A 25,527-nucleotide genomic window follows, 5' to 3' on the forward strand; every position below is an offset into this window, starting at 1 on the left:
TTGCATGGGCAATTTGAATAATTTTGACATTTTCACAAATGATTGAGGAAGTTTCCCCAGAGCTAGGATAAAAAAAAAAGTGAAATGAAAAGATTGAGATTTTTATTTAGCATAAGCCACACCTTCAATACAAATATATTTCTGCTTAGAAACTGTATTAAATTCTTTTTTATTGTAATATCTTAATAACTTTATTAAATATATCCACGGAACCTTTTGAAGTATATGTTTGAACAACCCGGAAGCTTTTTCGAGCCAGACCCGGAACAAACGTTAGGTTCACGTTGGAGGGAGATTTGAGAAACGCATGGAGGACCTTCTTTTCCTTTCGACGGTTTTTCGTAATTAAACTTTTCCTAGTTCAATCTTTCTTTTTTTTATTGTCATGGAATCCGAAAGCGACATAAAAACGACGCCGAGAGGTTTCCACTGTGTTTTGTGCGAGGTCAATTTACCAAACCGTAAGTAACACCGCTGAGCTTGATGTTTTCTCACTTCACTTTTTCACATTAAACTATGATAAACGCCGCTGAGCCTTATGTTTTCTTACTTCACTTTTTCACAGTCTGAACTATTAATATGAAAGTATCCCATAAAGGCCAGGTTGTATACATGTACAAGGTTAGCAATGTGATTCATGAACTCCGCTTCTCGTGTAGTTAAATGAAGCAACAACAACAAAAAAATGGTTCTAAATTATGTAATATAACCACAATCATCAACATATCCACATTGAATCCATAACCACTTTACAGTATTTACATAGGCGTAAGCCCCGTTGCCACATATTCTATATTTGCATCTCTTACCATTGTTTTTTTTTTTCCTGTATTTCTCGTGATGGCTTTAGAGTCGAGCGTGGATCAGCATGTCAAAGGGCGAAAGCACCAAACGTTAAGCAACGTGCGAAGCACCAGGAAGACCCAGGAGCAGTACAGCGTGTTTGTCAGCGGCATCAACTCTGACACTTCACAGGCTGACCTAGCTGACCACTTCCAGCAATTTGGGACCGTTTCCGACGTGATCATGGACAAAGACAAGGTCAGGCGACCGTCTTTAATACACTGTGAGTTCAATACTTTTTTACGTTTTTGTTCGACATCCTAAAATCCAGCGTTGTTGTTGTGACCCTCTGCATCTCCAGGGCGTGTTTGCCATTGTGCAGTTCAGCCAGCCGGAGAGCATTGAGGCCGCCTTGTCCTGTGTCAAGCACAAAATGAAAGGACTCAATCTGCGTGTCAAACCCCGGGAGAAGAAGGAATTCAAGTACATCCCGAAACAGAAGTGTGACCTGCAGAACCTGCAGCAAGTTCTGGACCACCTAAAACCACAACTCTGTCAGCTGCCTTGTGTAAGTAATGATACGATGCAGCTGCCCAATACAAAGCACAAGGGTTGGGATTTGACATTGATTGACGGCCTTTCTTGATTTAATAAGGTCACAAGCACATCAAGGTTATGGTCTGAGTGTGTAAGTCCCTGTTGTCATGTGTGTTGTTTTCCTGCAATGTCCTTCAGGTTAATGCTCAGATTCAGTACATTGAGAAGCGGTTCCAGCTTGGAGATAATGAGAAGAAGGCTCGAAACTTGCTGGTGCAACTCTTGCAGGAGGTCTTTGTGGAGTTTTTTCCAGGTCTGCAGAAGCCATCCATTTGTCGTTCTTTCCATTTTCCATTGCCAATTGTGAAAATTTGAAAACAAAATGAAAAAGTGAATGTTTTATTTGATTGAGGGGAGCCCCCCCCCCCAAAAAAGACACATTAAAGGTTACGCTCAGCTAATTAAGATGAAATTGAAAAACAGTCAAATGTATTTTCCGCAACTTTATTTCAGCTTACTGTTAAGAGCCAACTTCCACATCCACTCATGTGCATCTCACAGATAGTCAAATTCTGCCGTTTGGGTCCTCCGTCAACACCTTTGGTATTCATTCCTGTGACTTGGACTTGGTTCTGGATTTGGAGAACACCAAAGTCTTTCAGGCTCGTGCCAGGACTACATCAGAGGTTCGACGTTTATCAAAAATTGTTGGGTAGTGAAATACTGTCGGTGTGCATTGTCCACGAAGGAATAATTGATCTCGCTCTAGCCTCAGGCAGCCGAGTGCATGTCAGACGACGGCCGCTCGGAGGACTCCATCCTGTCCGACATCGACCTGTCCACAGCCTCTCCGGCCGAGATTCTGGACCTGGTGGCGACCATCCTGAGGCGCTGCGTCCCCTGCGTGCACAGAGTCCACGTGGTCAGCAGTGCCCGCCTCCCGGTGGTGAAATTTCATCACCGTGAGCTCAACTTACAGGGTGACATCACGGTCAACAACAGGTTCATTTGCATGATTTAGTTATATATATTTTTTCCGGTTCATATTTTGATTTTAAAACTGATTTTACATCCTCAGACTGGCCGTGAGGAACACCCGCTTCCTTCAGCTGTGTTCAGGGGTGGAAGAGAGATTGAGGCCTTTGGTGTACACGATACGCTGCTGGGCCAAACAGAACCAACTGGCAGGTAAAATTTGCACTCGGTGAGAACGTACATCTCTTGTACGTTTTTTGAACAATTTTGAACAAAATCGTTGATTTTGTTAAAAATTCAAATGAGGGTTCGCTTGCATGTTTTTTCATATTTTGGTCAGCAGATGTCGGTAGAACCTCACTTCTGGATACCTGTCAGGGTAAATAATATAGAGAGGTAATAAATACAATAAAAAATTTAGCATCCATTTTTATTCCACTTTTTTTCCATTACAAAAAATGAAATGGAAATAAATTAATTTATTGAATCACAGTTTAACATTTTACCTCATGACAACTGCTATGTCTCATCTGCCCGTTTTATAAAAGCAATCACAAACGTGTGCCCAGCGCTCATTTATAGCATTAATAAAAATGACAATATTCTCCCTTTGGCAGTTAAAAGCAGAGTCCAAATGAGGAGGAGCTGTTCTAAACTGAAGAACCATATTATTGTTCTCTTTGACATAAAATAAACCGGTACCAACTAGTACATCTCCAACTTGGATTGGCCCTGTACTAATTCTGTGCTCAACCTGTCAAATACTGTGCTCAGTGGTCTGTTATTTGTAACACCAAGGTAACCCCAGCGGTGCCGGCCCCCTGCTCAACAACTACGCTCTGACGCTGCTCGTCATCTTCTTCTTGCAAAATTGTGAGCCTCCCGTTCTCCCCACCGTGGACCGCCTCAAAGACATGGCGTGTAAGTGTCGACTCTCTCTGCCAAATAGTGAGCTGATCATGGTCATGCTACAAACCCAATGATGAGAGTACTTGTATTATCTGTGTTTCGGTACGTAAACAGATTACGAATGCAACCTGCTCAACAAATACGTCCTGTAAATGTTTCTGAAGAGGAAAATTGAAATGATATATTACAAAATGCATTTGCGAGTTTGGCTGCCGTGAACAAGCTCCGATGTGTGAAAGTGTTTGTTGACCTTGTAGGTGAGGAAGAGGAGTGTGTGATTGAGGGATGGAACTGCACCTTCCCCAGTCAGCCCATCGCCGTGCCCCCCAGTGGAAACACCCAAGATCTGTGTAAGTCTGTCTATCTATGATTTTAGTATGCCATAGTGCCTTGAGATAAGAGTAACCAGAGTTGCTCATTTTTTCGAGAAACAATCCATTTGTCCGATTTTTGTTTTATTTTTTTGCTTGGGCTTGGAAGCAAACATTTGAGATATGAAAGCTGTATGGTATCAGTGAACTCAGCTCACTCCACAAGAAGCAAGAGTTTGGAAGATAGTGAGCAATTCTTCTAAAAAAAAAAAAGAGGATGTCAAAATATTTAGTCATTGTTGTTTATCAAATTTGAGTTCCTACGTGGTTGCTATGTCAAACTCATCTACCCAGGGCCCTCCAACTCAGTCGCGCTAGTTGATGTACGCTAAATGTTTAGGTTCATTTGGAAAAAAAAGTCTCATATTAAATCGCAATCTCGATATTGAGGGGGAACTAAATTGCAGTGAGTTGATTTTTCAAATTCGTTCAGCCCTAAAATGAAATCTGTTTCCACCAGGCACCCTTTTGGCTGGTTTCTTCTCCTTCTATGCCAAGTTTGATTTTGCAAGTAGTGTCATATCTCTGAGGGAGGGGCGTGCAATCCCAATTACAGACTTTCTTTGTCGCAAAGACAATAAGGAGGAAAACCCCACCAGGCCCTATCAGAGTGGACCTCGACTGGGCCCCCTCAATGTTTTGGACCCCTTCGAGCTATCCCACAACGTTGCAGGAAACTTGAATGAGCGCTCCCAAAAATGTTTCCAGAAAGCGTGTCAGGATGCCGAGAAGTACTGCCGCAGCCTCCAGTACCTGCGCAAGTCCACCAAGGGGAAGTCCTGGGGGCTCGTGCGTTTGTTCACCCCCAGCGGCGGAGTCTCACAAACCAAAGTGGACGAGCTGAACATCAGCATTCCTTTCAAACCATCTGCGCTCCCCGAAGCCCTCCGCGGTCAGCTGCAGACGGCAGGAGAGGATTTTCGATCGGTGTGGTTTGAGAAAGTGTGCGGTTGCGTGGAGCGAGTCTTCCAAAGCGTTCTCAGATGTGACCTCGTGTTCTCCTCGGGTTTTGGCTTTCCGGAGAATTCGGCCGCCGAAGTGTCTGCCGAAATGGAGACCAGCCCGGGCCCCGTCAACACGTCGGCAAACGACGGCATGGATTCGCCCACCAACAGCGCCGCGGCGGGCGCCAAGCGGCGACTCTCCGATGACAGCGACATGTCCGTTTCCCCTCAAGGAAAAAAGCCGAGGATGTCCAAAAGGGGCAAGCGGGAGCCCCCCCACTGGCTGTGGGTGCAGAAGCACCCAGTGTGGGCCGGCAGACGGAAAGTGAGGCGGGAGCTCATCAAAGACGCCGACCTACGGCCCGAGGGCAGCTGCGTGGAAATCGAGGCCCAAGTCACAGATGGCATCATCGAGAAAGAAGAGGAGCTCAAGGAGCCGCTGGATTTCAAGGTTCAGGCCCACGTGGTGGGCGAGACGGAGAGCACAAAGGTCGAGTTGAAGTTGGAGCCGTGCAGCGACCAGGCTGGAGTTTTTCAGGACTTTGTTCATTTCCTGGAACCTTTCCTACCCAAGATGGTGGAGTCGCTGCTGGCGAAAGAAGCAGGTGGCGCAGAAAATGGGCCGTCGCGATAAAGTTTTTGTTTTGAGTCACAATAGGTTTGACTGTAGAACGAACATTCGAGGGAGCATTGTGTGTATTGACCAGTCATCTCTCCCACATATTATAGACCGTTTCCTCGAAAATATACTGAATTTCTGACTGACCGTTTTTCATGTACACTTCTCACAAAAAGTTAGGGAAATTGGGCTTTGGTGGGAAATTTTATGACCAACTTAAAATGCGCTTCAGATAAACCCCTAACCCAGCCATCGCAGGTTCTAGGTTTGCGGCCCTTTTTTTGGATTGGGAGTTGTATCGATAGATCAGTGGCACGACTACGCTAATGCAACACAGACAAATGAGAGGAATTACTTACTCATGCAGACATTTTTATTGCTGCAGGTGAGGGATTGCGACCGTGCTGATTAATGTCATTCATCTCGCTGTTGGGCAAGTGCAGACATGCGGCGGCGTAGCCGAGCTCCTTACGTGGCGTTCGGGGAAAGCGATGTTTTTATTTACATTTGGAAATCAAAATTGCGCTTGCTATGGGAATTAAGTCTAAAATTACAAGGAAGCATCTTGAAATTCTATTATTCTGTTGATTTTCTCGCTCTGGTTCGCGTCACCTCGACTGTCCGCTTTGGCTCTCCGATGCTTCCGGCTACTCTGTTATTAGCTTTCTTTGGGTTTCTTTTAAAGCCACGATTGATATATGACCAGTCTTGCACACTCGCAGCTCGAAGCCAGAGTCAAAGTGATTGATGCCAAACTCTCAGTGTTTGCTACAGGTGGCCCAAAATAAGGAAGCGGATTTTAACCGCCAATGTTGATCCACACAAAAGTCCTTGAGTTTCGACCACCATGACAGATGCATCTGACAGGTAATGCCAACCTTTTTCTCCACTTGAACATGTCGTACTTCTTTTGTAATCCGCACATCCTCTCTGACTTGAGATGTGTTGATTCTGTCCCATCCAGATTTATTGTGCGATTGTCGGTCCATCGCAGCCTTTTTGTCTTGAAAATATAGCTCGCAAATGGTTTGTTTTTTGTTTCAAACAGTACTTTGGATCTCAATATGGGCCAAAAATGCGTTGTATCTCGCACTAACAACCTGAAGTAAATTTACCTTTGATTTGAAATGCATTGATATTGTCACTTGAGCCTACCTCTGTCATCAATTACGTTTTCCCCCATTAGCCATAGCTTTGGCGCCATCTTGTGGTATCTTACAAAGCATGCAAAAATAAATGCGTTTGGGTGAATTTGTGACAAGCGAACCGCAATTAAGTAGGTTGTCAGGGGAGTCCAAAAATAGTGATAACAGGATGATCGCCGAGAGTTCGAAAGATGCCAATTTCTTCCTTCCAAATCGCTCAGAATCATAAATACTGTCCTGACTTTCCCCCAAATTGAGAGCCACCCTCCCAATCGAATCAACCTCGTATTGGCCAGACACCTGTGTCATCTATCAGAGTTACCTGAAGCTGCCGGCCAGCTCATAAAAGCATCAGTACGTCGGGCCCGCCGCTGTAATTGGCCCGCTCTGCTTTCCAGCAAAGACAAATGGTTCTTAGCAAAAAAAAAAAAGCAAGCTTGAGTAGCCGAGCTCCTCTTGGGACACGACAATCGCACGAGACGCTGCGATTTGAGAAAACAACTGACGTCTACAGTCACTGTGTTTATGCCAGTAAATAGCCCGTGTCCATAATATACCAGCCAAGGGAAATATGACGAGCTTTTCCCCGTGGTCACTCCACACTGATGCTTGGATGATCCATTTAGACCGCATCTACGGTTATGAATGATCATCAGTTCCCCAGTTTGTCTTGCAATGACTCCAGCAAACAATCTGGGCTCAACGGAGCAACGAAATGGAGAGGATATATTTTCATTAAGTTGTGGCCACTAAAAAAAAATTACTGGGTCCCTTTCAAATGGTTACCCATCCTCCCTGTTGCTCAGGTAATGCGTGGTGCTAAGCTAAATTTGCTAATGCGAGTGAGAGCTTGCTAGCTAAGTCATTCCTCCTCACCTCCCTGAGTGCAAATAAGCGACACTTCTGACAACTGTCACCACTCAAGGAAACCATGCGAGACGAGGTGAAAATGGAGAAAAGACCACACGCTAACTGCAAAGCTAATAATAAACATTGCATAGCCAAACGCCGGAATAAGTGCTTCGCCCCTTCGTCAATTTGAATCCGCAAATGAACATTGTGTGTGCAGTGTCATCTCTGGGGGTTCCATATAGCAGACTGAAAAGCACTCTGTTCATATTAGCGGCTGACTGACAGAGATAAGACTGAATAAAAAAAACACATCATTTCCCCCTTTTGCGAGCCTTTGGCAGGAAGGAGTCAGATTTTCTCCCGGGAGATTGCGCTTGCACCCTGCCTGTGTGTGTAAACTGCGCGAGGAGTGCTAATAGAAGAAGTTTTATCTGGAGTGGGACTTTTGACGGCAAAGAAAAGGGTCACATTTCGGACAAAGCGTCGCAAAAGTTGGTCAAGCTGTTTGTGATCAAGTAAAGTTTGCCTCCTATTCGCACTTCTCCACAGGAGGGTTTTTAACTAAGCGCTAGAGGCCTGTGAAAAACTTAGCCGGAGCCCTTTATCCTCTTATCTGGGCTGTTCACACGCAAACACTGTGGACAGCTAATGAGTTTGTCCTGTGCACATCGTTGTTTCTTCCCATTGACTTTTATGGCACCGGAGAGTCAACGCTGAGATGTTGATTACTGGGGTAGAATTAAAATGTTCCGGAAAAGCCACCGTTAGGGCTTGGAAATGGATGGTGACAAGAGAACCAGCTCATCCCTTTGCTTCAAGGACTTCATAAAAAAATTTTGAATCCATTTTCACTTCAATCTGGTGTTGTGTGTGTGTGTGTGTGTGTGTGTGTCTGTGTGTGTGTGCTTGAATGATAGTGCAATAATTGCTGAGAGATGGTCCGAGCAATCAATGTGTAATCTTCGAATCCACTTACAGCCTTTTACGGCCTGGTCGTGTACACTCTTAACAGCTTGTTTATTGGCAGCAGGAGGTCCACAGAGGCCACCAGTTGGGATTTATGCCCAAATCAAGTTGTTTTTGACAAGGGCCTGGGGACAGAAAAAAAAAAAGCTTTCCCCCCTCACTATTCTATTCTATAAACAGCTCGTGACTGTGGAACTGTCACCATGTCTCAGGGGAGACCCCCGGGACATGTACCAGGCAAGAGTCTGACTCAACACAACCAAACAATCTAATTTTGCATGCTATTTAAAAAAAAAAAAGCTTTATTTTTGACATGCGTGAATCATTGTGCATGTAGCTTTTTTTTGTTTGTTTTTTTGGGAAAGAAAGTTCTATTTCAACGTGTATAAACACTGACATTATGCTCTGGAATATAGACCAGGGCGATCTTAAAGGGTCTTGTGACAATTCATTCTTGTCACATTATGACTATTAATGACCATTAATTGTATTTTAATTATCTTAAATAGAATGCCCACAATATACTGTATTTTTGTAAATACTTAACTATTATGCTGTCAGATTTGGTTGCTATTTAGCTACTCTTTAGCTCCAATGGTTAACTAAATAAACAAATTGATTCGACCACAATTCCACGTTTTTCGCCCCCTCATACTACCTGTATTAAAAATGATGTCGAAAATTCTTTGTTTTGTAGCAAAATGAGAGCAACTCCTAAATTGTCGATGCATGATTTGATCCTTCTTCTTGCCCGACTTCTCACGTCTCACCACAATAATAAACCCGTTGTTATTGTAATACGTCTCCGGTGTCAATCAACAGCGAGCGTTAATCGCGTTCTAACGGCTGAATTTTTTACTGCAACTCGTGTGTTGGAGTTGCAAGAGTTGTGCCGCGGGAAAGGATCCAATTTCACTTAATTGGTTCTGAAAGTCGTTATTCTTTTTGTTATGATATGCTAACATAAATGTAGTTTGAAATGATACACATCATGTTTATCTTTGTTCATCTGTCTATGTGTACGATTTATCGTGGCATGCACTTTCTGCCACGTTCTGAATTTGCAAGGCCCTGATTTCACATGAGCCCCTACTTTAGGATCTATCCTTTTTTTTGCTCCCACTTCCAAAGCACCATCTTAACAAATAACTGCAACGACCGCGTCCCCAACACGGCAAGCAAACAAACCCCGCACAAATGTCGCCAAGCGATCGAGCAATAAAAAAAAAAAAAAAAAAAAAAGTGAAGCAGATAAAGGATAGGTGCACAATTGCGCATCGCTATCGCTGCCGTGAATGCAAACAGACAAACACCCGCATAACGTTTTAAGTGCGGCTTCGCTCTTCAGGCGTCATGAGCTGGACAGCGGACTGTGAAGATGCGAGATAAACCGGAGCTCCTGCAAAGGTCATTAAAAAAAAAAAGTATTCGACAAGTCTGACCACCGGAGAGATGTTTTTCATGTCACTGTGTGCTGGTTGAAACTATGGGTACTCGCCAGGCCTTTTGAGAGTTTGAAAAGGCAGCAATTGCAAGTGTCAGTGGAGATATTTGATCTTTCGGTTCACTGTCACCTAGAGAAATAATGTGCGAAAAAGGGCACGTTGTTGCTTAAAATTGATCTGTGCAGCAATATGGAAGGTTTTACCACCGCCGTAATAATACTCTACACTTGTGATGACTGGGTAGACAAATTAGGTCGTTATGCCACTTACAATGCCATTCAATAATGAAGGCCTGGCAGAGTGAAGCTCTTCCTCCACTTCAACATAGTTCCAAAGCATTATCTTTATACAAATAATCGTGTTGACCTTTTAAAAAAAAAAAATCTGTGAATAGCAGAGGACTAGTTGCGCCAAAAATTTGCAAATCGCCAACTGTCATGTATCCCATATTGGGAGATTTTTCTCATGTACAAAGTGGTTCGAGCTACTGCGCCTCATACTGAAATGTGTTTCAAATCTGTTGAGACTCTCGGTAGCTGAGTAAGGTTCCCAAAATATATCAAAATACTTTTTTTCCAAAAATGATGAAGTTCAACCCACAATCACAATCCCGTAATGAATGGATGCTTCCAAGCTGCGCAATCCCCCGATGCGTGACTTTCTTCTCGGATGCTGGAGTAGCGGGAAAGTGAGAGGTGTGGTTTGGTGTTAGTCAGCAGCGCGCATCAGGTATGCACGCCTCACTATAAAAGACGGCAAGCGGAGGAGAGGAGCAAGTCAGGGCACCAACACCACCACCAGCAGCAGCAGCATCATCAACCATCCAGTGCGCTCCAGAAGATTTAGCCCCCTCCACCCCCGCTACCAGAAAAAAAAAGTAAGTTTTCATTTGTCTTTTGCCTTACTGCCATGATGAATTATCTGTCGCTGTATTAAGATATCCTTTATTTGTCCCACACTGGGGAAATTTACAGTGGCATTTGACTCAATCGTGTCACTCCCAAAGAAAAATGTGCCTGAAATGCTACGTTGTTTCCCTTTCAAGGGTCCATCCAGCATGCTGAAACCGTGCATGATGTTCGCCGCGCTCCTCTTGTGCTTGCTGGTGTTTTGGGGCAGCCTCGCCGACGCGTACCCTCCCAAACCCGAGAGCCCGGGCAGCAACGCCTCCCCGGAGGACTGGGCCAAGTACCAGGCTGCCGTCAGGCATTATGTCAACCTCATCACCAGACAGAGGTGAGCGCAGTCGGCGCGGTGTAATGACATTTGTACTTTTCTGAAGAGTTCAAAGAAAGAAATATTACGTCCCCCCCCTTGTAAGATCGCACCACACGCATTCCAATCCCATCACCTAAATTTTTATTTGGGATTATCTTTAACAACCTGTGGACTGTATCCAAATTTGAGTAGGAATTTCTTGAAAAGGAGACGAGCAAGGGTGATGGTAAATAGCGGGGATTTCTTTGTATGATTTCATCAAGCTGAAGGTTCTCATGAAATTTGATCGGATGGGATTGGATGTCTTGAAAGAGACAAAATGTCCCAATATCCGTTCCACGCAAGCTTGTTTATTAACCTTCGTGCTTTCTGTATAATGTGTATTCCCCCCACCCCCTCAGTTTTCAGCGTTATTGTGTACTGTAAAGTCTCCCCAAATAATTTTTTTTTACCAAAAATATCCCGCAGAGACACCAAGTAAAATATTTGTCTAGACTTAATAACGCAGCCAATACATACAGTGTTGGAAATTAATTTCCTCTGACAAAAATGTTCAAATACATCACGTTCGGCCTTGGAGGGTACCGCTCCAGTGCCAAGATTTTTATTGACTGATGTTGCGTTGCGACTTCATTTTATTGATGCCCGCCGCATGACATCTCAAATGACCAATTTGTGCCTGAGTCGAAAAGGTGAACAGCTCCCCTGATCAAATGCATAATCTCGCATTTCAGCTTTGCCAAACATTACGTCACCGCTCCAAGTAATAAAGTGGAGATCTGGTCACAAGAGTACACAGTTTAAGGGGGGGGGGGGTTATTTGGTACACTCGGCGTCATTTATACTCCTGCTATGTAATTACACAGGCTGGTTTTGTCATGGTGTCACTCAGCTTTCACGCTTCTGTGGCTAGGCATTGATCTCAGGAGCTTTCTCATGGCTCGGTGAGACAAGCAGTGAATGAAAATGCAAATACTCGACTGTGTCTTATGTCGCGTAACGCAGATATGGGAAGAGGTCATCCCCTGAGCAGGCTGTGGCGTGGCTGCTGTATGGTGCAGAGCCAAGCCAAGACTCCGAACCACGGTGAGAGATCAAGCTTCAGATGGTTTCGGGAAATTCCATCAAGTATGATCGTAATTCCAGTCAGTCCAATTTGGGTCTGTAATGTATCCAACACAATACGACAAGGTTCCTTTGTCCTAATTTCATCGTATTGCTGACTGCACATCTCAAGGCACAGGCACTTGGTACCGGTTATAAGGAAAAGGAATAAATGTAGTTGCAGTGTTGTTTTCTGTGGCACAGAAAGGATGAGGTACTTAACCGACCTGCTTGTGTCTATTATTTTACAGTTTGGACTATAACAGTGCGTGGTAATCGCCCCAAAAGGTGACCCGTCCTCCTAAAAAAGAATCCAACAATCAAACCCTGGGATTTCCTGGAGGGCCAACCCACAGCGAAATAATCTATTTCAATTTCCCAATATGCACGCATGTTTATCGTTTTGTTTGTCTGCATTGCTTCTCTTTGTACACTTCTTTGTTTTCTGGGCGACAGTGTAAATAATTTGTATGAGGAAACTAACTTTACAATAAAGGAAATAATGGCATAAAAGTGTTGAGTCAATACCGTTTCATTCTGAGGTGGGCTCCGTTGTTTAATTACGCTCTGACCAACATTATTTTAGCTTCACCCAACTCAATTAAAATTAGTTGATTTATCCATCCAAAAAAAAGTACAAATCAAACGTGGCCCGAAATGTACAAAACAAATGTACAGTAATTATCGAGTTGTGTGTAATTCAGGTTTCCCACCACTAGAGTGCGCTGTCGAAGCAAGAGACAGGTCATTCGTTTCCGCTGACAGCAGGTTCGGAACCACGGCAGATTCGCGTTCTCCCGTGTGTGTTGTCGAACACCACCGTCTCGCGTATTCTCCGTCATTGAACCTTATAGAATCACATTGAAGAAACGGGGCGGTTTAAACCCCCAAGGTATTCTTTGTCTTCAGGCACGCTTTCGTTAAAAAAAAGCGCGTTGAGTGGGTTGCCGTTGGCGCTTGGAAGAAACCGTGCGGATTAACCGAGACCTGCCGCCGCCTCCAGCAACACCGAGCCGAGTGGCGTCCGCAAGACGTCCTCCGCGACGCGGCAGCCGTATTCAGGTGAGCAGGCAAGCCCCTTTCCCACGGGGGGGACGTCGAACAGAAAAACGGCCAGGCTATTGTTTTCATTGCGTTTTTATTTTTATTTTCATTTTATGCGAGTAATTGTGTTTTACTGATCCCATGACGAGAAAATCCCCGTTATAAGTCACGCACGAACGGCTACATTGATCCCGCCGCATCCTCTTCAACCAGGCCAATTAGTGGCCATATTAGAAATGTGCTGTGTTCGTGTAATTGACCTCACTGCACCTGTGCAGAGACGTCACGCGTTTCCGTAACCGCGAAATTCATATCATGTTGCATTATTATATGTGTTTCAAATAACTCTTCTTGACTGTAACTGTCTATGGAAACGTACACGATACACTAATAATGAATGTATGCAGTGTTTTAATGGCGTTGAAACGCGCATGCGCACACGCAGGGCACGCGCCTTGTTGTTTTGAGGTGCTCTTGCTAACTGACGTCACGAGTTCGCATTTCTTATACTGTATATGTAAATATTTGTGTGTGTAGACGGAAAAGCCTTTGAAATTACTGTTTTTTCACATCACAAAAGCCTCCCATTTGAGCAGGGGTGTGTAGACTTTTTGTACCCACTGTATGAACTATACAACACCAGCTTTTGCTGGCAGCAAAGATTAATATGTAACATTTCTTTTTGTAATCGGTTTCTAATTTGGATGTTAGAGAATTAACGAACTCCCTGATAGAATTTCCCATGCATGACCTGTTCGACGTGCATGCTGAATATAGTACGTTAAGTTTGTCCTTAACCTCACATTTCCTCAGGAAGATTTAAATACATAACATCACTTTCAATTATGTGATGTGCCTTTTTATAGTACGGTGTGTGCATTCCGTACTATTTTGGTGTTATTCATAACAATCGTCAGCATCTCCTGAACCACATTTGTTATTGACGACCGACTCATCTCTTCGGGTTATTTACGTACTCTACACACTTAAAAATAGTGCAATGACTTTTAGAAAATGCTAAAAATATGTATTCTTCCACACACACGTTGAAACATCTCATCAACTAATGGATGGGCTGTCATGGGGTCTTTTGTGTGTGTTGGTTGCTTGGTGAATCTACAAACTTGTCCTCAGGGGAGATTCTCAGCATGTTGCCTTGAGCCATACTGTGCTATTGTATACATGACATCCATTTTTTATTAGAAGCTGCTCATATTCTATGGGGGTTACTTTAGGTATGATGGCAGTATGCGGTGTCTGGTTTATTATTCGGACATTTTGTGAAGAACATCTCGAGTGATTGTGATGTGATCTTTTTCTGGTCGCGGCGTTCACATGCCACGTACTGTAAATCTGATCAACTCTGTAATTAAGACGAGCATGGTCAAATTTTCAAATAGCATCAGTTTTAATTCCGTCCTCATTATTCTACGCCGTTTCCCTTGTTGCCATGGTAATGCACCCGGGGGATGGGTGGGGGTGTGGGGGAGAAAGTGAGGAGCTGCTCACGGTTGTCTTGGATACGGCAGTTTTCTCTGTAAAGTAATGAGAAGAGTTGAACCTGTGGGAGCATGGGGTTATTTTTAGGCCTGACGCCAGGCTCCATATGTGGATTAAGACTTGTTTGGCTGCTGCTTTTGTGTGTGTGTGTGTGTGTGTGTGTGTGTGTGTGTGTGTGTGTGTGTGTGTGTGTGTGTGTGTGTGTGTGTGTGTGTGTGTGTGTGTGTGTGTGTGTGTCTTTGCACGCTGCTGCATTGTGGGAACGCTTTGAGGCGGTTGACATATGGACACCTGGGCCGGCCCAGAATGTATACAGATGACATTTCAAAATATTCCCATGACCAGGAACGAACGCTTCTGAAAAGTAATCTTCTTTACGATACCCCGATCAATGTTGCGATTTCTTTCTTTTTAACAAACATTAACAAACCGTTAGCCTTTTTTTTTTTCATTGAAATTTTTGTGGGGTAATGTAAATTCAATGTGGATTAGGAATAAAGTGTGTCTGCAATTTTTAGGGTTGAATCTATTAGCACAGGCAATTGTCAACATTTTAGCCTTTGCATCGGGTCTCAGTCCTTAACGATGAGGTTTCACTGCACCCTGCAAAGTTGAACACCGAAATAACGGCTTGACATTCAATGTGTGTCTCAATCAGGTGATCAACATTTCAGAGCATGTCGGTGCCATGCCAGCTGGGGATGATGCAATGTTGATCGAGCAGTTTGCCGTAGGCGTGACCGAGCATCGCAAAGTTTGCGAAAAGGGCGAGTGAGTAAAAATCCAGGCGAGGCCTCTGCATACTTGAACAAGCTCTGTGATTGCCTCGTGCAAACACGGACGGGGTCCCCTCGGGCTGAACCCCGATGTGCCGTTAACGACCAAATCCGAGTTGGGGTGAGGTTGGGGCTCCTATATTGACACAAGCGGAAGGCTCGGGCTGCCGTCGCCCTGCTTTCGACCATGGGTAGATGTTGTCATAGTAACCAGAAATTAGCATCCTACTGGCATCTCATGTTCAACAGCTGTGTGCTTTTTTTTTCTCCTCATCCCTGTTATTTCAACCCATTCTCCTCCTGTCAGACCTCCCACTTGATGTGTTGCCACAACTCCCACCAATTTTTTGTGGCTCCTCCCCCTTGTCACATCACTTTTGATTACACTCTGTTTATATTACTAAAAGCTCATATATTGCTATTTAAAGTGTCGCTGTCTCCAGTGACGCATCACCTGACAAAGCTAGGTTTGGGTCCCCCCCCCCGCCGGGTGTTGCTTCGTTCTCATGCTGCCTGATGTTAAATGGATCAATTAGAATCAACAGATCCTCTCTTAAGCCAAACCTTGGCTGGCCTGCCCGCTCGTTCAATCTTTCCATCTGTTCGGAATATTCCCCCTCGCGGACACAAGGCCACTAACTGCCGGGGGTGTCTATTAATAGTTCCAAAGTGAGTTAGAGAGCAGTTAGCATCGGGGTGGGAGCTTGTTTAGACGGTTTGAAAACGTGATGGCGATGGAAGGAAGAGTTTGTTGTCATTGTCACGGCACAGGGGAGCACATCCGTGGGGGAGGGGGTGGGGGGGGGCACGCTTCACAAACTTCACCCTACAGGCTAATCTTTCCAGCCGTCTGACAATCGGGCCTTTGTTGACTTTGGTTGGGAGGCTCACAATCGACCGGATTATCTTGCTTGAGACAGCAACTCACTTTTGTCTTGACTTTTTCTCTGATGTCTTTCTCTCTCTCTTTTTTTTCTCCCCCTTTCACAGGTGACCGAGCAAGTTTGGCGGAGGGCGCAAGGAAGAAGCAAATCCTAAAATGCCCGTGGCAACGGCTTTTTCTGACTCGGGTAAGTGGCTTCATCAACTGTGACAAGAGCATCTGTGTACAAGCCTCAATTTGTCACGCCTGCAAAGGAAATGAATGCAGCACAAGACCAAAAAAAAAAAAAAAATCGAACTTCAAATCGAACGGTCACTGTCAGAGAAGGTTTGCCCCTACGAAATCGAGCGCCTTGAGTAGAGCATCGGCCATCGGAGATGTCAAAAGAACGCAAGCGATAGTGAAAGCTTTGCGGCTAATCCGGCACTCCAGACGCGCATCTCATCTCACCAGTTCGAATGTGACTTAATGAAGCGAATAATGGTTCACTCCGACGCCGGTCTTAAATTAGTCGCACCTCAGAGGATTTTTCCGCTGTATGCTTTTGAGTGCGGAGCCAGTTGATGTCACTGGCAGACTCAGACTTGGGGGGACCAAAAGCTGCATCACACTTCATTCCTGAGCGATGCGGCCGAAAGTGACTCGAAATATTCATCCATCCATTCAATCTCTGTACCGCTGATCCTATGAAAAGTAGACTTTTTTTTTTTTTAGGCCATTCTATCGGTATGATGTTACTGAGTACTTGGGCACAAACTGTTTTTTTTCCCCCAAGCATTTCACAAAGCAATTTTCAGGTGGCTTTTTGAACGGGGACGTGGGGGATTCGTCGACTTCCCAAATGGCCTTTTTTTCGTCACACGTCGGCGAGGCCGATGACTTGCGTTTTCCCTCATCTGTGACGTCGTCTCGGCGAGAGTTTATTCCTCATTTATGATTTCCTCCCCCCTTTGCGCCGCCTCCTTCGGCCAGTCTCCTTCTCACCAGCGCTACTCGTCTCCCCCCAGTTCACCCCCATAGGGAAGCCTCCAGGAAAATTGCCCAGCCTCTCTTCCTCCTTCCCCGAGTATACGCATCGCACTTCCTATTTCCCTCCCCACTCCCCTTTCGCATGTCGACCCCCACCCACATTCTCCCCCCGCTCCGCTCATGCACACAAGCCTGTCGTCTGCATTCATTCATGCGCGGCGGAGAAGACGCCCAGTCAGGCGTAGCTCGCGCACATTCACGTCAAGAGCAGGTGGAAGAGGGAGGGAAGAGCCAGGAGCTGTTTTGGCAGGAGGAGGAGGAGGAAGGGGCGCGAGCTCCCCCCCCCCCCTTACGCACAGCATTGTGTGTGTTGTCGCCCCGTGTATGCGTGTGAGCGTGCTGTCGTGAGGTGTTGGTCACCATGGCTGGCAGCCTGTTTGGAAGACTCTCCCTCGAGGAGGGGGGCTCGGCCTTCTCCCTGGAGGGATTGGAAATGAAGCTCGGGGGAGAAGGTAAGAGCGCACTTGTCTACCTGCAGGGTCTCCGCGCGGATAAATGCTTGGCGACGCGTTCACCGGCGCGACATGTACGCAATTATGGGTTTACGCCGGTCCGCGTAACGCACCAAAGCGCTTCGACGTCGCGCTCAAGAGTCTGTCTGTAGGTCTTCGGTAACGCCGACAAGTAGCGACCGAATGGGCCGATGGATGCGGAAAGATGGCAAGGATGGCACCCGGGTGTCAGCAGCGAGCAGTCCCGTCCGTCTTTTCATGATCTAAGCACACGTTGACTGCCCGAGCGAGTGCGATGCATCGCGACAGAAAGTGGGATAAAGTTAGAATTTTGTTGTCAAACAGTTCGCGACTTTGACATCACCCGATCTCCTGCGTGTACTGTTTAAATTGTGCTGGGAATTGTCCCTCAAAACATGTTCTTCTACTTTAGATGATGATGGACAAAAAAAAAAAAAAGTTTTGATATCTGCATGTCAAACGCTGCCCTGTGGCTTAATTAGGCGTTTCGATGACCTCCCCGCCTCACAGAAGCCGTTCCGAATTCTCCGCTTATACGTTTCAAACCTTACGTGCACCTGCAGCGATGCTTGTGCAACATTAATTTGTTTCTGGTGTTGCAGAGTGCGCTCTCATGATTCTTGTCTATTGTTTGTTTGTTTGTTTTTTGTTTAGTTGTTGTTCGTCATGTCCAAAACAGAAATGCTGAAACACATTGCAAATTTCCCCAGTGTGGGACAAATCAAGGTCATCTTATCTTATTATTATTACATTGTTGTCATTAGACAGTGACAATGCAGTTTTGTGTGTGTGTGTGTGTGTGTGTGTGCGCGCGCGTGCATCAAATTAAAATGCACACCCGTTGGCCAGGAGCGTCGAGTCGGACGTACCATACACGCGGAATCCATAATTGACCAAGTTCATTAAGATTGCATTGTGTTTCATACTGCGCATTCATATCCCTCTGCGTGTGTGTGCGTGCGTGTGTCCAGGGTTATTTATGCGCTTGCATCGGTTGTCCACAGTGACCCACGCATGGCTCGCCTTAAATTGTTAACGGCGCCACTAAAACCGTCACGCTTGCCAGATGAAGTTAGGCGGCGGCGCGGCTCTCGACGTCCATTTTTAAATCCGCGTAAGTGTACATTGTTCTAAGCGCAGCGCCGATGCCACGCCGTGATGCTGCGGCGAGCCAAAGCCTCAGAGTTTGTAATCCGACCTGACGGGTTGTGACAGCCATATGGAAGCCCATTTATCGGGTGGGGGGGGGGGGCATCAGAGTTTGCGTGCGCGCGTCCATTCATGAAGCGTAATGAGCTCATTTCGTATGCCGTCGCGCGCTTACCAGAGACGGCGCAGAAACTGTCGCTTTTTCCGAAGGATCGACCTCAACATTTCCGGCGTGCCAAAAACGTTCTCAGGCCCCGCACGTAATAGCACAAGTCCTCGAAGCGTTGTTTTTGCATTCGAGCTCCCGACCGATTGCGCTCCGCGAGCACGTCGGCATGGAGCGTCTCGGCGCTCGGCAGCGTGACTAATGAGCACCTCATTCAGTCAGAAATGACTCATCGGGTGACTCAAGCCACCGTCAAATGTTTTCACCCTCTCCATCTTCACTCACCCGGCGAGTTAGATCGTAACGACCTCATCAGGCGAGGAGTTATCTGGCGGTTCGAGATGGAAGCCAGCGGCTCTCTGCGTCCCCAGGGCAGTCCCCCTCGGCCTCCTCTCCGCGTCGCAAAACGCCGCTCCATAGCAACCCAGATAACCTTCGCTAAATGCTTTGTAATTAGTAACTCAATTTGCTTTGAAATGATCCGGCGACAGGGCGGAAGGACCGTGTCACCAACGATCAAGGTCGTCGGCTTGCGTCGCTCCTTTTATCGCCCATCTGGCTACCGTCTCGTCCCGAGGGGGAAGCCAAGATGTGACTGGCGTGCTTGACGCTGACTTTCAGGATCCGGCGCAACACGTGCCGGAGATTAGCGGCGAGCCGAAGTGACAAACGCTCGCCGTCAATCGCTCTTTCTCGAACAGAATTGTCAATCGCCTCGTTTCCTCCGTGTTGAGAGTCGCCGCGGGCAGAACAAGACACGGCGGCGGGTTCGATGCTGTCATTCGCGCGGCCGCCGAGTCGGTGTCCTCCGCTCGCTCCGTTTTCACTTGTCAGTCAAACGCCCACAACTGCACTTTCCGCAGTGTCCGCGGGGGAAATCATTTCTTGTCTTGTGTCTCTGTCTCGTGCGTAGCCATGCATCAGACTTTGGACACGCTGAGCGACAGCGTCAGCTCGACGACGGCCAACGACCTGGACCTCATCTTCCTCAAAGGCATCATGGAGAGCCCGGTGGTGAGAGAGCAAAATCCGAAATGCCAACGCTCTTGGCAAATTCTGTTGCACCGAAACGCTTAGCGCGGTGCTAATATAGCAAAAGGAAAAAGCCCGTCGATCCTAATGAGCCGCTTGAACAAAAGGTCATCGAGGCCGGCGGCTCCCCTCGACGTGTTTGACCCGCCGATGCGAGGTAACTTCCAATTAGGGCAGACTCGACATTTGGCATTCGAAATCGGTTCGCTTGTGGCGGTTGTCACTCACCCTTGATCATTGTTCAGATCCTCCCACGTCGTTCTCAAGCCGTTTTATTTTGTGACGGACACATCCGAGACCTTGTCCGATTCTCCCGACGAGTTGAAATTCGCTGTCGGTGTGAGTCAGTAATACAAAAACGAGAAGTCCTTCACTTTAGAGAAGCAGAGAGCGGAAAATTCATGATTCCCAGAAATGTGAAAGTGCCTCGGGAAAAACGTACAAAAAAAAAAAGAAGAATATCTGCAAGACACCAATACTGGGCAGCTGAAATCTGCTTTCTCCTCATCCTTACCGAGGCTCACGAGCGCCTTGAGGAGCCCAAGCTGGAGGCGGTGAGGGAGAACAACGTGGAGCTTGTGCAGGACATCCTCAAGGAGCTCGGCCCTCTGGCGCACAGGAGCCAAGCCGCCGACGAGCTGGCGCGCATCCTGAAGGAGCCTCACTTTCAGGTCTTTTCTCCCAATCTCATTGATCATGTTCAAGTACGCGAATATCTTCCCGTCATCTCATTGCGACCCTCAACCTTTCCTGTCGTCTGTCCCTCCTCCAAAGTCTCTACTGGAGACTCATGACTCGGTGGCGTCCAAAAACTACGAAACTCCTCCCCCCAGCCCCTGCGCTTTCATGGACGCGGCCCTCAACAACCAACCCGTGCCCCCTGACGCCGTGAGGATGGTGGGCATCCGCAAGGTGTCCGGTGAGCACCTGGTAAGTGGAACATCAATCAACTTGCTCTGAAAATGAGAGGGGAGATTTATTCTTTTTTTAATGGCTTTGAAAAATGATGATTCTACCTCACGATAGAAAATAGAGTGAATCGATCCGGAGTCACTTCATTAGCTTCTTGATCAATACTCGGCGTCAATGCCAAGTACAGTCAGGGAAAAAAAAAATAACCGCTCGCGTGTGTGAAGGGAGTGACGTTTCGCGTGGAGAGCGGCGAGCTGGTGATCGCCAGAATCCTCCACGGCGGCATGATTGACCAGCAAGGTCTGCTCCACGTGGGCGACATCATCAAGGAGGTGAACGGCAAGGAGGTGGGCAACGACCCCAAAGTCCTGCAGGAGATGCTCAAGGAGGCCAGCGGCAGCGTGGTGCTCAAGATCCTGCCCAGCTACCAGGAGCCGCACACGCCCAGACAGGTCGGTGCGGGATGCTCGTCGACTTTGCTTTCTTTTTTTTTTTGAAACAAATCTTTGCTAGCTTACGGGCTTGCTGTCTTACGACTGCATCAGAGGAACCGAGCCAAACGCTCCTCTGAAAACCGCCTTCATGAATGAGGTCTTTTTGATTCCGTGTCCTCACTTCAACCTTTGCGAATGACCAAGTTCAAAATTGGAATGGCATTAAAAGGCTGACAAAATTGAATTCTTCTTTTTTTTTTTTTAAGTACCAAATGGTTCGAGTGACTCAAAAAAATGATTTTAACAGACCGGAAATTGCGGTTCCCAATGCACCAGCTACCCGATTGACACGTCGCCGACATTGAATCCCAATGAGATCAAATCCGCAGCGAGCCTTTCAATCCTCCCATTTGCAATGTGGCGTCAAAGAGGAAAGTGGCTGCCGATTGTGTTTTGTCCGCGCCGATAAACATCCGCTTTCCAAGTCTGCGCCTCTTTTTGACCGCAGCCGAGACTCCGCCGATATGAATACAAAAAAAAGCAATCGTTCCTCTCATCGCGATTCTACGATTCAAGAGATTTCAGCTTTGACTTCTCCCGACAAACGGTCAATACATTGTCACAAGTGCCATCTACGTGCCCCGATTATAAAAACGTAAGATCGGGCCTATTGTCAGTCTTCCAAAAGGGTGCGGGCTACTCGACTGCTTCATAGTTTTTGCGATTACAATCTCGGTCCCATCTGCTGAGCTCGCACCTCCAGCCGCAGCCTCTAAAACGTTATTTAAAAGCGCCACGCACAGAGCAATGTGTGTGCCTGTGTGTGTTTTAATGATCATGCATCATCAGAGTATGAGAAAAGGCATCAACCGCAGAAGGGGGAGGGAATGGTTTCCATGGCGACGTGTTTTGGCTGGCTCTCCTTTCGCCGTCGTCCTCTTTCTCGCTCTCTCCCTCGCGCTCTGTTTGTGTCTGTTGCCGTCCCGCCTTTTGAACACGGCGGTCATGAGCCTTTAAGCGGTGACGGCGAGTCGATTCGATTGTTCTTCCGCCAAAATGAATAACGCTCGGCCCCGAGAGGGATTCATTGTCCGGCGTCCGTTTCGAATTCCCTTGTTACGTTCAATCCCCCGATGTCTCTCCTCGCAGGCTTTTGTCAAATGCCACTTTGACTACGACCCGTCTCAGGACAACCTGATTCCGTGCAAAGAGGCGGGGCTGAGCTTCTGCAGCGGAGACATTCTGCAAATTTTCAACCAGGAAGATCTGAACTGGTGGCAGGTCATTACAGCCTCTCCCGCCTACAGTAACACGCACAGGCTTGTTCACACACAAACACGACACCACACGGGGGCTGTTAGTTGCTCATCTTGTGTCTCTCTCAGGCCTGCCATATCCAGGGAGGTAGCGCCGGTTTAATTCCAAGTCAGCTCCTCGAGGAGAAGAGGAAAGCGTTTGTGAAAAGAGACCTGGAGCTCGTCACCACAGGTACGAGGACCCAAACAAAAACAACGGAGCCGACGGATGCAGATTTGACCCCCGTGCTGCGTTTAAAAAAACACGCCGGGAACAAAGACGACATCTGTGCCCCCGCTCGGCATCACGCGTGCATTCCCACCGCGCTGTCACCTCTCCGGTCTGCCCGTGAGCGCCGGAGTCCTGGTAAATGAGCGCCGGCGTGACTCGGTGGACCCGGCCCACCATGTCCATGAAGAAATTTTGCAAGAGTGACAGTCCATCGTTCAGATTAAAAATCGGCACGTTACTTTTGATCAATGGACGTGGTCGACGCAGCGTACAGCCCGGTCATATTTGTTGCCTTCATTTTCCAATCTTATCCTCGAATTGGCTGTAATTTTTGTCTCTATTAAATTGATAGAGCCGGATGGGTTTTTTTTGGGAGGGTGGGGGGTGCACTTTGCTTTATGCGCCTCGGTTTATGCCTCTTAACAAAAGACATTATTGCCTGTCACACAAAGGCGCAGTCTAAGAGCGTTCGGATGGGGCCATCTAGTGGTCACATGCGCACATTGCATCAGATTCTTCCCCTCGTTGAAAATCCAAAATGTGGACTTGTTCCTTGGCACCGTGTGGGAATAGCTGACAAAAGCGAGCAATGCTCAGTCTTGTTTTGGTTCCTCGCAGGTCCTTTGTGTGGCGGAGTGGGTGGCAAGAAAAAGAAAAAGATGATGTACTTAACCACCAAGAACGCAGGTACCCGAATCTTGTGTTGTATGGAGACCGACATGCTAAAGAAATGAAATGACACTTCTCTACCTTGTTGCAATTCCTCACGAATGGTGTTCCTTTGCAAGAATTTGATCGTCACGAGCTGCGGATCTACGAGGAGGTGGCCAAGGTGCCCCCCTTCCGAAGGAAGACGCTGGTCCTGATTGGGGCGCAGGGCGTCGGCCGTCGCAGTCTAAAGAACAAGCTGCTGGTGTTGGATCCCCAGCGCTACGGCACCACCATCCCCTGTGAGCGCGGCGGCGTAGAAAAGCGCCCGTCCGTCCTTTTCGTCGGGTTTCCGAGCGTCTTGAGAACTTTCCGCACCTTTTTGTCTCCCAAGTCACCAGCAGGAAACCAAAGGTGGACGAGAGAGACGGCCAGATGTATTCCTTCATGACGCGCGGCGAAATGGAGTGCGACATCAAGAACGGGCGTTTCCTGGAGCACGGCGAATACGACGGCAACTTGTACGGTACCAAAATCAACTCCATCCACGAGGTGACGGAAACGGGGAAGGTCTGCATCCTGGATGTCAACCCTCAGGTAAGGGAAGACTGAAGGATATTGGGGCTCTGGTTGAAATACGCTTTAACCTTTCCGGGTCAACTGTTTGACCTCTAAAGTTTGGCATGACCCGCCGTACAGTGACGACAGTATTCCCTCACGGCCAAACACGTGTGTGCGTTTCTTCAAGGCTCTTAAAGTCCTGCGGACGTCGGAGTTCTTGCCCTACGTCGTGTTCATCGAGGCTCCCGATTTTGAGGTCCTCAAAGCCATGAACCGATCGGCCATCGAGTCGGGAGTGGTCACCAAGCAGCTCACGGTGAGTGCAAACGTTCTCGCGCTTGAAAGACGACCGAAGCGCCCCCGACGCAACGCTCAAGCACTCGGCCTGATCCCCCTCCCCCCCTTTCAGGACTCTGAGCTCAAGAGGACGGTGGACGAGAGCGAGCGCATCAAGAGGGCCTACGGACATTACTTTGACCTCTGTATCGTCAACGACGGCCTTGAAGCGACATTCCGCAGCGTGCGCTCTGCCATGGAAAAACTGTTCAACGAGCAGCAGTGGGTACCTGTCAGCTGGGTCTTTTGAGTTTCGCAGCTGGAGAACGTGGGACCATTTTTTTTGACACCCCCCTCCACTGTGCCATTCGCGGGGTTGGGGTGGGGGCAGTCAGAAATGTTCATTGATGTCTTTGGGCAGACTTGGTGTTCTGTGGATGTCGGAACGGTTTTAGAGTTGGCTCTCTGTTTTTGTGGTAGTCGTGCGAGCGGGTGTGTGCCGATCGCAAACGTGGTAACAAGACGTCTAGAGTAGGGACGGCCATCGTTTGGCCCATTGTGTGGGACTGATTGTCGACTACGATGTAACCCCCCCACCCCCGCCCCTCCACTATTTGCTCTTTCAGTATCTTTTAGGGGCGATCGGGACGCAACATTCTGGCATTCTGGCAACATCTGGCATTGATGACCCGTTCGCACCACGGCCTGCTCGGTTCACTTGTATTTGTAGCACTGAGAAATGCAAACCAGCTAAAAAAAAATCATCTGAGCAGAATGGGAGACCGATGAATATGAAGACGGACACCTGTTACCTTTTCGTGTTCTGTTCCAGCCGATAGTCGTTATTTGTGACGTACGAGCCGCCCGAGACATACTTTTGCCTTAACGCGGAGTCATCGGTTATTTAAATACCCGTTCTGACAATACCCGCAACCTCCACATATTTATTTGACCTTCGACTCATCAGTAGTGTATTGTAATAAAGGCGATGCTGTCACTCAAAGACAAGTGTTGGTGTGGCTGGTGTGTCGACGGGGGATGATCTGCATGCAATCTTTAATGCGGAGCAAGAAAAATATGCCTATCGGGGAAACGCGGTGTGCGTTGGTTAAAGTTCGGCAGAGGGGGGGGCGCCTTATGCGCATGGGTGCCGGTCGAGGGGGGCCAGTGGCAACGAGCCCCCTGGTCAAACGCTCGTCAGTTTGGAGTCGTCTGTCCGCCACCTCCTGACCTTCGGCGAGCGAAATGG

General features: G+C 47.3%; 3 protein-coding genes across 9 annotated transcripts; all 3 read left to right on the forward strand.

The window, feature by feature from the left end:
- Nucleotides 1–278: 278 nt before the first annotated feature.
- tut1 (terminal uridylyl transferase 1, U6 snRNA-specific) lies at nucleotides 279–7,980 on the forward strand. 2 transcript variants are annotated; one of them, XM_086137785.1, is made up of 10 exons: nucleotides 279–461; nucleotides 851–1,041; nucleotides 1,145–1,351; nucleotides 1,519–1,633; nucleotides 1,882–2,006; nucleotides 2,090–2,322; nucleotides 2,399–2,508; nucleotides 3,094–3,216; nucleotides 3,462–3,554; nucleotides 4,036–7,980. In XM_086137785.1, exons 1-10 carry the CDS (start codon nucleotides 386–388, stop codon nucleotides 5,151–5,153), a joined length of 2,391 nt encoding a protein of 796 aa, XP_085993911.1. In that variant the 5' UTR covers nucleotides 279–385; the 3' UTR covers nucleotides 5,154–7,980. The 2 variants fall into 2 exon arrangements, with proteins under 2 accessions (XP_085993911.1, XP_085993912.1); XM_086137786.1 differs by lacking the exon at nucleotides 279–461 and having other exon boundaries at nucleotides 899–1,066.
- A 906-nt stretch (nucleotides 7,981–8,886) lies between these two features.
- Nucleotides 8,887–12,375, forward strand: pyyb (peptide YYb). Of its 2 annotated transcripts, XM_086137794.1 has the most exons (4): nucleotides 8,887–10,423; nucleotides 10,592–10,782; nucleotides 11,770–11,850; nucleotides 12,120–12,375. In XM_086137794.1, the coding sequence occupies exons 2-4, from the start codon at nucleotides 10,604–10,606 to the stop codon at nucleotides 12,142–12,144; spliced, it is 285 nt and encodes a 94-aa protein (XP_085993920.1). In that variant the 5' UTR covers nucleotides 8,887–10,423; nucleotides 10,592–10,603; the 3' UTR covers nucleotides 12,145–12,375. The 2 variants fall into 2 exon arrangements, with proteins under 2 accessions (XP_085993920.1, XP_085993919.1); XM_086137793.1 differs by having other exon boundaries at nucleotides 8,887–10,782.
- Nucleotides 12,376–12,626: 251 nt separating this feature from the next.
- mpp2b (MAGUK p55 scaffold protein 2b) lies at nucleotides 12,627–25,286 on the forward strand. Of its 5 annotated transcripts, XM_086137791.1 has the most exons (14): nucleotides 12,627–12,930; nucleotides 15,071–15,183; nucleotides 16,179–16,258; nucleotides 19,802–19,902; nucleotides 20,439–20,591; nucleotides 20,695–20,850; nucleotides 21,057–21,284; nucleotides 22,416–22,547; nucleotides 22,652–22,754; nucleotides 23,412–23,480; nucleotides 23,582–23,743; nucleotides 23,836–24,038; nucleotides 24,190–24,318; nucleotides 24,412–25,286. In XM_086137791.1, exons 3-14 carry the CDS (start codon nucleotides 16,228–16,230, stop codon nucleotides 24,586–24,588), a joined length of 1,644 nt encoding a protein of 547 aa, XP_085993917.1. In that variant the 5' UTR covers nucleotides 12,627–12,930; nucleotides 15,071–15,183; nucleotides 16,179–16,227; the 3' UTR covers nucleotides 24,589–25,286. The 5 variants fall into 5 exon arrangements, with proteins under 5 accessions (XP_085993917.1, XP_085993916.1, XP_085993918.1 ...); XM_086137790.1 differs by lacking the exon at nucleotides 15,071–15,183; XM_086137792.1 differs by lacking the exons at nucleotides 12,627–12,930; nucleotides 15,071–15,183 and adding an exon at nucleotides 15,839–15,857.
- The last annotated feature ends 241 nt before the right edge of the window (nucleotides 25,287–25,527 follow it).

This window comes from Hippocampus guttulatus, chromosome 19, assembly GCF_054856545.1.
Source record: "Hippocampus guttulatus isolate MCC_2025c chromosome 19, RoL_Hgut_1.0, whole genome shotgun sequence".
In the NCBI taxonomy this organism is placed as follows: Eukaryota; Metazoa; Chordata; class Actinopteri; order Syngnathiformes; family Syngnathidae; genus Hippocampus; species Hippocampus guttulatus.